This window comes from Stegastes partitus, unplaced genomic scaffold (genome assembly GCF_000690725.1).
Source record: "Stegastes partitus isolate 25-593 unplaced genomic scaffold, Stegastes_partitus-1.0.2 Scaffold1478, whole genome shotgun sequence".
In the NCBI taxonomy this organism is placed as follows: Eukaryota; Metazoa; Chordata; class Actinopteri; family Pomacentridae; genus Stegastes; species Stegastes partitus.
The window spans coordinates 21,948-35,536 of NW_007579209.1; the positions used below are offsets into that span (position 1 = coordinate 21,948).

The 13,589-nt window shown below is 42.8% G+C and overlaps 1 protein-coding gene across 1 annotated transcript in view; it reads right to left on the reverse strand.

Moving 5' to 3' along the window:
• Positions 1 to 206: 206 nt before the first annotated feature.
• mettl16 (methyltransferase 16, N6-methyladenosine) overlaps positions 207 to 13,589 on the reverse strand; it is a 32,700-nt gene continuing 19,317 nt past the window's right edge. Inside the window, exons 6-10 of the mRNA XM_008299896.1 lie at positions 13,402 to 13,544; positions 10,505 to 10,574; positions 7,844 to 7,933; positions 2,842 to 3,015; positions 207 to 1,135 (exon numbers count right to left, since the gene is read on the reverse strand). Of these exons, the coding sequence (XP_008298118.1) occupies positions 515 to 1,135; positions 2,842 to 3,015; positions 7,844 to 7,933; positions 10,505 to 10,574; positions 13,402 to 13,544 (1,098 nt within the window). The 3' untranslated portion in view covers positions 207 to 514. The remainder of the gene's footprint in view (positions 1,136 to 2,841; positions 3,016 to 7,843; positions 7,934 to 10,504; positions 10,575 to 13,401; positions 13,545 to 13,589) is intronic.

Consider the following 13,589-nt stretch of genomic DNA (forward strand, 5'->3'; position numbering starts at 1 on the left):
GGCTGCATCGTAATTTAAAATGTAGCCCAGTCATTCTAAACAGAGATCAGTCATTCCAAAATATGTCTAATAAAGCAGAAATTAAAGGTTGTAATCTTTGTAAAAAAGATCATGACTGTAATAGTTCCTTACAGAAGAAACACTTACACTCTCCTCTTGTGGCCATTTAAAGGTACTGCAGCATCAAAAACATGACCGTGTGCAACAGTGTTAAAAAACTGTATATTTATTCCAAATGTTTTGACAACTTTAAGACAAAATACTAATGTACAGTGTATAACACCTTAAAAGGTAGACTAAGAAGAACAAGAAATTCAGATTTTGTGAATCTGCTGCTGTAAAAACCAAAAGTAGTTTTTCCAAAGTTTATCAAAACATTTCAAAAGCTGTATATAACTGCCCCAAAAAGAAACTTCCCAGAAGATAGGCACTCAATAATCATTTTAAAAATAATACCTCATTTCACATGGGAACATAAGTTTTGAAGACAAAAAGGTCCCACCTTTCTGATTGTTCAGGACTTTGCGACAGATTTTAAAAGCATGTTCTTCAAGTAAGTGCACAGCTGGTTCATCAGGTCTTTGTTCTGACCCTCGACCCAGTGCATCTCGATCACTACATCGCTCTCCTCCAGCATCACGTTCAGCAGACACTTGAACAGGAAGTGTTCGACTGTGCCGGGGCTCAGGGGTCGTTTGGCAGGCGGTTCACTTGCTGCAGCAGCAGTTTCCTGAGCGTCCCCTTCCTGTCCGGATTCGGTGCACATCGAGGACTCCATGTCCACATCCTCACCTCTTAGATCTTCTGAAATCTCTTTGTGGTCTCCGGTTGTGTCAGGTGTTACTTCTTTAACTGGCTCATTTGATGATGTAGTGTCGCTCTCGGTGTTACCGTCCTGGCTGCTGCTGTGTGGTGTGGAGGTGGGCTGGTTATTGGGGGGTGGCGGTGTGCCAGGAGCAGCTGTGGCCATGGTGGTTTGAGAACTGGTTCCAGCACAGTGAGGCGCTCTGGGAAGCTCTCGTAACTGACGCCTCTGTTCACGTTTCTTCTGCCGTCCGTGGATCCAGGTGTTCTCCACAGCTGTCAGAAAGAGGCTCTGCTCCTGCTTTCTGCAAGGGACACGTTTATGCAGCACCTGCAGAGCAACACACAAGATTATCAGGCCGAGACCAGATTGGGAGCAACGTACCACAGCGACCCAGTAGTTTTTATTAGCGGCGGTTTACTGCACAAAACAACCAGTTCAGGCAGAGACAGTTAACGGAAATGATTTATAACGCTGAGTAACCAATTCTGTTTTTCCCACATTTTAATGATGTAAAACCATTAGATGTTTAAGGTAAACCCTGAAGACTGTCTGAAACCCATTTTTAAATTTGTGAAGCATTTATTTTAATAGTGAAAATGCAAGAAAGAGCATCTGTACCACTGTACCAGGTCCAGATCTAAAAACCACTACATGGATCAAATCTGGATTAAATTATCCCACAAAAAGACTTTTAAAAACACAGCCTCTGATTTTAGAAGCTATTATTCTATTTTTTTTAAAAGCAAAAAACCTGACATTGCTATGCTTAAGATCAAACCTGGTAAATGTGGGTTTTTTTTCAGTTTTAAAAAATGTACAGAAGAGTTGGTCGCTAAAAAAAAAAACTCCACTTCCATTATATGGAACTGTTTTGGCTTTTCCCCAAAGCACAAACAAAGGTAATTTGCAAAGTTTGCAGAGACGGTTCGCACGTCGGATGGCAACACGACAAACTTGTTTTTATCACTTGAAGAGAAAGCACCCTAAACAGTATGCTGAGAGCCAAACAGTGAGGGGACCACCGGCAGCACCGCAGCCAGAAGCAGCAGCTGGACCCAAACAGACATTAACACAGGCATTTGATAAAGGCACTCCATATGAGAACACAAGCAAGCGGTGGAAAGAGGTAACAGGAGCAGTTACCTTTTATCTTGCAAAAAGATATGATTCCGTACAAGACAGTAGAAAACGAGGGGTTCAAATGCCTGCTCAAAGTAGTTGACCTGCGGTACGAGCTGCCCAGCTGAAAATACTTCTCCAACACTGCTATTCCATGTCTCTACTCTAAATGCCGAGAAAAGATTGAATGCAAAGTTCAGAACGTCCAGTTTTTCGCAACAAGTGATCCAGCGGTCCAGCCGCACTTAGTTTTAAAAATACATGTAAGATCGTGATAAAATTGAAATCGTGATTTTATAATAAAAAAATCGTGATATGATATTTTTGTCACATCGCCCACCCCTAGATCCAGTCTAGCTAATAAATGTTTAATTGACTTGGCGTACATTAGGGTGACATATCCAAAATGCTTTATTGATATGTCAAATATCAGAAATCCAATTCTAAATACCTGAGACAGGAAATTACAATTGTACTAGTCACAATCCTTTTATTAAACATATGGAAAATCAATTGCAGATGTCTGTTATCATTATTCATAATAGTGAAAAGGGAATTCTGGATCATTTCTACATGTGACAACATATATTACAACATTTTTAAATTGTTTTAAAATTACATTTTGACATACTAAAATGTCATTTCCACTGGCAAAAGACTGAATTGCTACTTTCAACTGAAAGAGTGTAGAGAGCACTGTAGAGCAACTTATTTAGGTTATTTTACTCTTGTGTTATACTGCATCTGTCATTCAGAGCGCATCTAGCTGCAAATATGCAGAGTTGCTGTTGTAGAAGTGGGTCAGAAAAACCCAACTATTAGATTGATGCTGCACAAAGATTAGACGCTTCCTGACACAAAGTACATGAGTTCTGGTACAGTTTACAGAGTGGCAGTACAACTGTAAAGTTTACCTTCAGGTCGGTGAGCGTCTTCTCGAGCAGAGCAGTGACGCTGTCCACAGCACTGCCTCCAGTGCAACCTGCAGCTGAGGCCTTGGCCTGGAGCTCCTTCAGTCCTGGCTCTGGTAGCGTGAACGACAGGGGTTTCCGTGTCTTCTCCAGTTTACGCTTCTTACTGGGAGGAGACTGAGACAAAACAAAGACAATTAGATAGGATGAAACAACAACCAAACATGTATAACAGTTAGAGATATATTTCAATAAAAACAGACAAACTGAGTGGCAGGAGGTCAAGTCTAAAGGGGAGATTGTGGGGGCGGTCTTCAATGCCACAGATACTTGTGGCCACACAGCCAGTAAGACTATTTTATAACACATGCATGATAAATGCAGGTATACTCAGACAAAGCCAGCAGCAAAAACTGCTGTGACAATAGTGAAGAATTTGGTTCCAACAAGTGTAAACACACTGAAACATTCTGCAGATTAGATACTGCTGGAATATTTCTAGCGCTTTTGTTGTTACCAACTCCATGTTTTGGTTTGGTGTATTTTCCACACTCTATACACACTAGTTACATTGTTAGCTTTACTTTATTTTCCGTATCTGGTCTGTTCTGTGTACTGTTCTCTGCCCTGCTGTGTTTATAAGTTGCATTCTTTGGGACACAAGCTCAAGTTAAACCAGCTGCTCGACAGTCAGTGTTTGGCTTTGGTCTACATTTTTAGATGTCTGGAAATAACATGAGTCATCGCAGGTTAAAACATGCCCAGGACCAAAGCTGACAGCAGAGGGCAGCGTTTACTCAGTACGAGCTGGATCACATCTTTTTGAGTAATTTAGAAATGTCTGAAAACAAAGTAGTGTTTTAAGGAATGCACTACTTTCAAGCACCTAAAGGAAAATCTTTGAACAAATAAAAGCATACTACAGTCACCCGTTTCTGTAAATGCAGCACCACAAATACAACTAATTAGCAGCCAATTGTTTTGACTGTAGTTCTACAAACTACAAGAAATGCACATGAACTACCAAACTGTGTACATTATAAACACAAAGCCATCACTTCAACACTCCTTATGCACTATCAGGTGGTAAACAAAACAGACAGCTGGACGCTACAGCATACATACTTGAGATCATTTTACTACTAACAGTTTAAAAACTTACACCATCACTGAGAAGGTTTAGTTTCCTTTTTTTGGTAGCATCAGGCAACAGAGGATAAATCTAATTGTTAGCATGTGGTGGGCGGATAGATCACAACATGAATTAGAGGGAAAGAAACAGAAGATCTGTGAAATCCTGATTGCTGACACATGAGAGAGAAAGGGCAGCAAGGAGAGGAAGCGAAATGTTGCAGAAGATGAAAGCAGCCATGTAACTGATGTGTGTTTTTCCTCTGTCCTGCTACTGACTGAAAACCTGTCAGAGAGCTAAATCTGGCTTCACACCGATTTCTACCCCTTTCTTCTTGTTCTTTCATCAGAAAGTTTCTTGTTTAAATAACACTTTTGGCTGTATTTCATCTAAACAGAATTATCGTCTGTCTGCTAAAATAAAAATTGGTTAAGTAAAAAAAAACATCATCAGTAAAAATGCTGCACAGAGATACACATCCTCGCTGCACATCAAGGACAAATCTAAAGAGGAGGGATGTTTGTTACTCGCCACAGGAGGGCGCTCAGACCATTCCCGCTCCACTTGGACCTGCAGTAAATCAAACTGTTTCTTATTTCTAATCTCCTCTAATGTCACGCTGTAATGGCGGTGGAGGTCATTACCCAACTGTGTCTGAATACAGACGCTCTGCAGCGATTGTCCACTGCACATCCGCTGCAGCCAAAATGTAATCGCTGCATTCGTGAGTCACTGCAGGCTGACTGAATGTGGGGAGACAGCGGGGGTCTGCAGCAGCAGCAGCAGCAGCAGCGTACGGTGACGGCGCAGACAGCATGGCCGACTGACCTACAAACAGCACAGGGAAGGAGCAGGCTGTGACCTTCACACTGCTGCACTGATCTGGAGTCAGGTTTCAATTACTCTTTCACTTTTGTTGGACTTCTATTGTAGTCTGCCATTTATAATATTTGCTTTATTTACAATTTCCCTTTCCTCGAGATAAAAACTGAATGAATAACTAAATGCATCTCTGTATCTGCTGCTTTGTCAAGAGATGAAAAAAAAGCAAAGTAAGTGTTCACTCCAGGGAGAAGGTTTTTATTTAGATGACGGCCCTTTTAGATGCATATTTACAAGAGATGGACACTTTTAATTAATGGGTTGACAACGGACCCTGCCTTGTCTGGCTGCTTGTTAGAGCCTCTTTTATTTCTTATTGTTTGTCCCAGACGTCTCTCCCCCTTTCCTCCACTCTCTACGAGCCCCGCAGCTCTTTGCACAAGGAAAGGAAATCAATAAAATCCATCAAGCCGAACCTGTCTGTTTGTACGCAACATCCTTGACACAGATTCTCGCCCTAATACTTTGCCATATAAACACACACGCACAGATTTAAAGACAAAGAGCATGAAACCCACGTGTACGGTTTTACATACACACCCCTTCACTGAATCACATCCTCTTCTGACTCTGCTGCTCTTTCACTCTATTATTAATCCCACTTACCCACTCTCACCTCACCACATGCTCTCTCACACACACACATGCACACTATGAGTCGATGACAACCATACAATAAAAGCCTGGCCCAATTTTGAATTCAAGTCCGACAAGAGCTGTTCTCTCTAGATTCAATGTCATTCAATCATGCATCTTGACTTGCCCAGTCCATGCGTACACGTGCACACACACAAAACGGAGAAACAAAGTGTTGCCGATTTCACCTCCAGGCAAACATTTCAAATCTTACTCTGATCACCCCTCTCCTCCCAACCCCCATTTCCTTTCTGTCAAGTCCCAAAACCCCCGTATGGACTCTAGACCTTCCTGATCCCTCCTCCTGCCAGAGGCCTGTATGAGCAACAACGAGCCCCAGGGCTCAGATAAAGCTGCCAGTCTACAAGTCCTTTTATTCTGACTCTGCTGTATGCGCATCCTCCTTTTGTCTGTATTCACTGTCTCTTTATCCACATTGACTCACTCCAGTACATCCTCTGCATCGTTTCCCTCTTGGTAATAAGGGGGAAATGAGGGAAACAATCATGTTGGAGGCTCTGTGGCAACCTGTAGGCCAACCACATGCATGTTTTCTGAAGTTGTCAGAAAAGAACTGGTTCATCTACAACAGCGTGAAAAGCCAGAAGTGTTGATGGTTGTTAGCAAATCTCTCACATGGATGTTAGAGGATGACAGAGCGAGATGCTGTCTTGCTTAAATATGAGGGATAAAGCTCATTTTCAGATCTCTCCAGGAAAATGGGGAAGTTCACATCTCGCTTACTTTCGTAGCTCAGCACAACTGAACAATCACAACCTGAAGTGGGTGTGTACGTCCACTTACAGGAATCAAATCACAGCTGCTTCAGTTCTAAAGTCAGGAAGCTGCCAACAGGGAGGAGGTTTCTGAAGCTGTTTGACCATCTGGCCAGCAGCTCTGATGAAGTACACTGGCACCTTTTTAGGACAATATAATGCAGCTATAAAATGTTTTATGGCAATACTCCACACAGCAGTGCTGTGATATATCTACAACACAGATGGAAGAGACATATCTGATGAAAACTGCTTGTAAACGCCAAAAGAGCTAAAAGTTATTTAATATTTAACAGGTGAATTGGTGTAAGGAGAGAGAGAAAAGGAAATTAATGTGATGGAAAAAATGATCTAAGTCGAAAGAAACTAACTTCTACGAAAACGAGCCATGAGAATGTTCACACGTCTGTTTATTCTATCTTGGCCTGCATTTATGTCGTATGTTGTCGTTTCTAGTTCTGAAAACCAAACACAAAAAAATACATGTTGACTTTAAAATCAATGAGTTTTAGCTCATTCATACCACAGATTTTCCTCCTTAGATAAAATTTCGGCAAACTTTGTAAATCCAGATGTTTAGATTTGTTCATTAGTTGTGTTGTAGTGTTTTCTTAAAAGTCTTCTACCTTCCCAGTTAAGCAAACCTGGAAAAGAAAAAATGCTGAGATAAAACAGTGGCAGTGATAGTTGTCTGCAGGCGGATGTTTTAATAAGGGGGTTAAGTAGGTCACAGCTGCATTCGTGTCACATATGTTGAAGTCTATATGTAACATTAATGAGCACCCACATGCATGTACGTATGTAGCAGACGACTATAGAAACATACATGCAGGCAGAATTAGGTAGTCGACCATGCACGGAATCGCACATGTAGAAACTTGTCATGTAACCACACACACACACACACACACACACACACAAACACACGTGCTCGAGGGGTCTGCCTGGTAATGATGGCGAGCAGCTCCCGAGTGTAAATGGCAGAGGATCTACGTGAACGTGGAGGAGGAGGGAGAGGGTAGTGGCAGAAAATGTAGGCCAATCATTCTGCTTAACTGCTTTTGTGCTGAAATGGCCAAAACAGAGAGGACTGCAACAAACAGTCCATCATAACACAGCCTCTCCTGCACCTGCCGACCTCCTTTACCTGCCTTTGTTTGATTCCATCTATCAGCGCTGCTGCATCGTTTTTAGTCCTCTCTGTGCCATTTCCATTTATCTCCAACTCCATCCCCGTCCAGACAAGTCAGCGGTACAGTGTGTGCGCACAGTCCTGCCCTGGCAACTGTTGCCTGGCTACGGCATGTTAGAAATCACATAAACATCTCCCCAGAGGATGGAGTAAGTGCACATAATGGAACAGGGCTGGAGGGAAGGAGGCTCCAGTGTGGAGAGAGGATGGAGCAGGACAGAGGTGGTGCATTATTGAGGAGGAGGTTTTTGGAAACATCCACCGGTAGAACAGAGGGAGCAGTTCTAAGGAGACGACCTGCTTTAGTGCAATTTGCGTGGCCCTTAGTTTAGTTACCCAGCTCTGACGACTCAAACAAATCTAAACTACGCATTTGTATGAACTTACTGGAACGATCACGTCATCATAGAAACTCCAGGCCAGCGCCCACCGCATGGTCCGTCCTTGGCAGAACTCAGTGTGGGTCACTTTAGGCACCTGAACAACAGGAACAAAGAAAACAGTCAGATGTGACCAGCATAGCAATGCCTACTGCCCAGTCTCATTCTCCTCCTATTCTTGAGTTTGGAAGTCGTTCTTCTGACTTTGGCATGTTCGTGTGCTTTTAAGTCGAGATGTGGAAACAGTGTGGACGCTACAAAAAGGATGTGTTGTATTTTCTTGCTTTGAGTGTCTGAACAACACATTGATAGCTGCTAGCACTTAAATATTGCTTTACGTGACTTGTTGGCAGGGTTACTGCTAATAACTAACTTTTCTAACTATGTGGACACAGGTTGCACCCTAATACCATATTATGAATTAAATGTTATCATAAAATTGATATACATACAGGAGAACACTGCTGCATAGATGACGTTAACAACTCGGCAAGTCATGCACCCAACTTTTCGCCTACTGTCCAAGTTGCTGCTCTGACTTGGGGAAATGTTTGTTAATTTTCACAGATGGGAACTCAGCTTTCAGATTATTCCAACACCACATGCATGCCTTAAAAATGCACATAATCTCACAGTGAAAACAGCATTTCAATATCTGCAATGCTCAATTAACCAATGTGATGACCAAAACTCTAAATGCATGAGAAATTAGAGCATAGTACCTCCACATGTAATATAAAGTGTGATTCTCTTCTTCTGCCAATTACATTTTTGTTTCTGCTTTTAGTTTTGAGATTAGATTTGTCTGGGTCATGATGTTCTCACTTGTAGTGAATATTATAAAGGCTTGTAAAGCTGCAAGTATGCTTCATTAGAAAAGTATGTCGGATTATAAAAAGTAGCATTGCACTGTCCAAAGAACGGTGTGAAAAGTGGCCTTAAGTAATGCTGGTAAGTTTTTAGCTATTAGAAGAAACATGTTATTCTCCTTTTTTTTTTTTTTTTTTTTTTTTAAAGAATTTTTTGGCCCCACTTTTTCATTAGATAGGTCAGAGAGAGAGACAGGAAAGTGGGGGAGCAGGACTTGAACCCACGGCGTCGGGGACTACAGCCCCTATACATGGGATGCCAGCTCTACCAGGTGAGCTATAGCAGCGCCCCGTTATTCTCCTTTTTAATAGTTTATTTATTATAAGTACAATATGCAATCATAATCAATGATGACAAAACATAGGGAATAATAACTCTGATCAATTCTGTCATCATGGGGGGGATTGTTTCTAATTATAAGTGATTAGGGAAGTTACTGCTATTGTTTCACGTACATAAACTCTCCTGTTTTGGAGAAGCACAGATGGATCCTGAAGCTGTCTGGTATGAAATGAACTCAGAGAACAGACTTTTACAAACAACTAGAAGCAATAAACGTTGTCTAAACCTGGGTTACATTCATCTGATGACTGTCATTAAACTGACCTGCTACAGATCTTCAATGCAGTAAAGGTTTATTTTAATTTCATTTCAGTTTGTAATAGAAATTATACAGCAGAGTAGACAACAACTAGAAAGGCATTTGGTGATTTTTTGTTAAAGCTCAAACTTGTGGCGTCTGATAGGAAATTTTACTCGGTTTACTCTGACCTAGTATGATTGACGTTGCACATTTCATGGAATAGTGACCGCGGTGCTCATCCAGACAAAAAGCCTACATGTTAAGATGGCGTCAGATTAACAGAATGACTGCATTTATATAAAGGGTCTATATGATGTATGTACAGAGAGGTTTTTCACTGTGACTTTTGGCTCTCTCTTCCTGGGTGAGAAAATAACGAGTAGGGATCCATGGTGTGAAAATAAACACGTTTGGTGTGAAAATCATTGTGCTAACAGAGCACTTTAACTGTCGCTAGCTCGCTGCCTCAGTAAATAGGAGGAGGGGGTTACTGAGATGAGGGTCAGAGGGCAAACAGCTCAGAGTCCGAGAGAGGTTTTTATACGTCACATTTGTTAAATTAAAAAAAAAAAAAACACACAAAGAGAAACAAGGACACGCTGGAGGGAAAATTGAGTAATGGGTGATAAAAGCATTAGCATATTAACTAGAGCAGGTTTCTTTTTACACACACTTCAGGATGAGGCATCAGTCTCCTCCCTGGAAGCTCGCCAAGGCTGCACTCACTGTGATGAACAGCGACAGCAGCCTAAAACCTCTGGAGGAGGCTGGAGAGGTGGCAGGTGCAGACGGGGGGCGACTGGGGTCTCTTTCTTTTTTGCTCTGGGCATGTGAGGGAAGAGACTGGCAGCGGACCAGAGGCTTGCAGCAGTCAGGAGTCATGTGCCGGGCTATTAGTTAAGCTAATGACGCTAATGCATGTTAGCTACAGAGTGCCGTGTGATTCAGTCATGCACTGCTGACAGAACCTCATTCATGGTTCGTTTGTGACACTGCTTGGCTGGCATATTAGAAAGGGGCCGATCTGCTCAACATCAATACACAGGAGAGTCTGAGATGGGAGGCAGAGATTGTTTTAACAAGCCATTATCAAACCATGCATGTTGCCGCATGAACAAACACAGATCAAGAGCTGTTGCTGCTTCCCAACTCTCACCGTGTTTGTGCATGTATTTTTTGCATTTATCTTTGTTCTGGGTCTCACTGGCTACTCACCCCTTGCTTCCTCAACTCCTCTTTCAAAGGTGCCAGGCTACACTTCTTCCCCAACATGCAGCTGTACCACCTGCAGAAAAAAGAATCCATATAAGCCAGCTGTGTGTGACTGCGAGCAGCTGACGGCCCGTGGTGTGAATCACTGAGCAGAGATCAAACGAGCAGAGGTGGGCTTCGGGGAGCGGCACAAAGTAAAACATGAGAGACAGAAAAACATCCGGGTGTGCATGGTCCGCAGAGGAGGGAAAGCGGTTTTGAAGTCGTCCCGTGGTGGAGGCCTGATCAATAATCACTGCTGTGCAATAAAGACATGAGGTTGGTCCTGATCAATGAGCAGCAGAGTCCTGCCGGGAAGATGGAGGAAAGATAAACACATCAGGGAGTCAGTCAGGAAGGACGTCCGGTCAATTTCACCGAGCTTGTCCGAGTGAGTGTGTAGTTTTCACAAGATGTTATTTAAAGCTAATCATCTGGTCTGTATTTAATCACCACAGCCTGGAAAAATGTAAGGGGTGAAGCGTGTGATTATTCATGCAAAGCCCAGTCAGGGGTGTGAGGACAAATGTTTTTCGGTTTGATCTACTCGGTTAAATCTTCTAAACGGAGCCCTCCAACTGTCCAGCTTCCGAAATCCAACCGAGAGACACTTTAAATTGATCAAATTGTAGATGCACTCATCTGGGTTGCTCTCAAATGTACAGTCTTTTTTTTTGCGCTGCTTTTTACCTCTCAGGCCACATACTACGACTGCAGGCTGTAATTTGGGATGAAAAACCTACTTTCGCGTCCTCTGCATGCTGCTCGGTTAAAATAACAGGCTTTTTACAGATCCTAAAAACCAAAAGCCTGATTTCTAGGCCTTGAAATGTCCTTAATATGATTTTGACAGGTCCTAAAAAATGGGTTTATGCAGTTGTAAAAAAGCTATTTTAGTTTCCCTTTCCAATGTGTATTTTTTGGGGGGGACTGTATGATCGCACTGTTAACAAAATAAAACCAGCATAGACCCAATAACCACTAACACCAACTGTGCAGCCTGGTCAGAATTTATCAGGTTATACCAAACTAGTGTGTTGCAGTGTGGTGTGGAGTGTCTCCTCTCACTAAATAAAGCAACCTCTAGAAGCAGTAAATTAAAATTAACATTAAGTTGACATCACGTTCATCTAATACGGGTAAGTGCATGTTCAATATGATTTGGCTCTACAACGGTGAACTTAGTGCTTGGCCTCTTGAAAATAACTAAGTTTACACCTTGAATGTCAAGAAAAACCCCAACACCAAGATTAAAAGACTTTACACACAATAGCCCTGGATAAAATATTCAGTTTTCAGTCGGAGTTGGATATTCTCTTTTTTCTGCCAGTACAGGCACAAATTATAGCTTAATTGTCTTTTATTTTAACAAAAACTTAACCTAACTAAAACATACACTCACAATAAACAACATCATAACTAAGCAATAGGCCTCTCATGGAAAGCATGATTTTAAGATGAATACACTAATAATGCAGATTTTTTTTTTATTATACTAATAAAATGCAGAAGTCACACCACACAGTTTATAAATATAGTGTTATGTCCTTTTTTTGGTTTCAGGAGCTCTGATTTTATCATTTCCCTCTTTATTTACAGTCATGTCGTTAACTCCTCGACAAAATTACACCCTACAAAGTGTTTAACTTTGTGACTGACAGTAAGAAAGGGCACCGACATGCAATCAGGTTAGGGAGGTATGAGGATGCCCAGAGGGTGGAGGGGCGGAGAGAGCAACGTGTCAGCCCCAGTTGACACAATGAAATATTGAACAGCTCTAATATTCACAGATGTTCGCCACTTTTCATCTCAGTGGGGAGGAAACACCCAGAAGAGATCCCCGATCACTACGGCTTTTTCAAGAATCCTGAAGAGTGCAGCTGCATTAGCTTCCACATTCAGCCCTCTCTCTTCACGTTTCTGAAGCACAGACGCGTGAAAACGATCTTATTACCAGAGATGGTAATTTTCATATCAATGGTGCGATGACTTTGGAGTATTACCTCATTTCCAATTGCATGTTACACCCCTATCTGACAGTAATTACCCTTTGGTGGAAAGCAGGGAACGAGGAGCAGGGCGGGGTGTCTCAAAGGACCAATCAGAAAGGCTGGCAGTGTTTCCATGGACACCTGGTGGCTCTGGTGTCCCAGCATGCTTTTGGGAGTGACAGGCGGCTCCGGTTGGTTTGTCCGCAGCCTCAAACCTGTTAGATAAAACTCTGGCTTTGCCTCCTCGCTGCACGAGTGTAACACAGAGCCACACAAGAGCAGGCAGGTGTTAACATCAGCTCCTCTCAGGGAGCTCGTTTTTCCACTGAAGCATTATGCAAACACACACCACTGCATGCAGCACACACACACACACACACACACTGCACACTCTGCAGGAGGCCGAGCAGGTGTAGCACGTCTAATCAGTTTTAATAGCACCACTCTGCAGCTCCCTTCACCCGGGTCTCACTCGGCTGCCCCAGTGACAGTCCCGGTAACGGGGGAGGGTGAAGTGATGGCCGCCGGAGACTCCCCCACTCATCCACCCAAACACAGCTGTTCCCTGTGGGCTCCCGGATACTGCACAGGGCGAGTGTGTGCCAAAATCATTAAGGCAACTGTGGGTGACAGCTCCATCAATGTGCAGCAGCCCATCTGCCCATTTCATCTCTCGGTGTCTCCCCTTCACTTGTGCACTTAGTGGCCATTTAAACCTCTCCAAGCCTCTTCAGAACCAACAAAACTGCAGCTCTCTACATCCATGTGTGAATTTAAATATGTCGCTGTGTGGTCCTGAAGTTTATGCGGTTGAGAAGCAGTTCTACACACAAAAAAAGTACAGCTGCAACCAAGTTCTCTTTTCCTCACCGCAGTCGCTTTTTAAGTTGCAGGCTGTCATGAATGATCCTCTTGACAAACTCCAGTTCCCCGCCCTCAGCCATGATCTCCGTCACCCCGCCCGTGTTCACTGAACTGGGAGGAGGTCGCCGTGAGTTCCTGGAGTTTACCCCCTGGAGAGAGCAACAAGACAGACAGAGATTAGGATAAAATCCTAT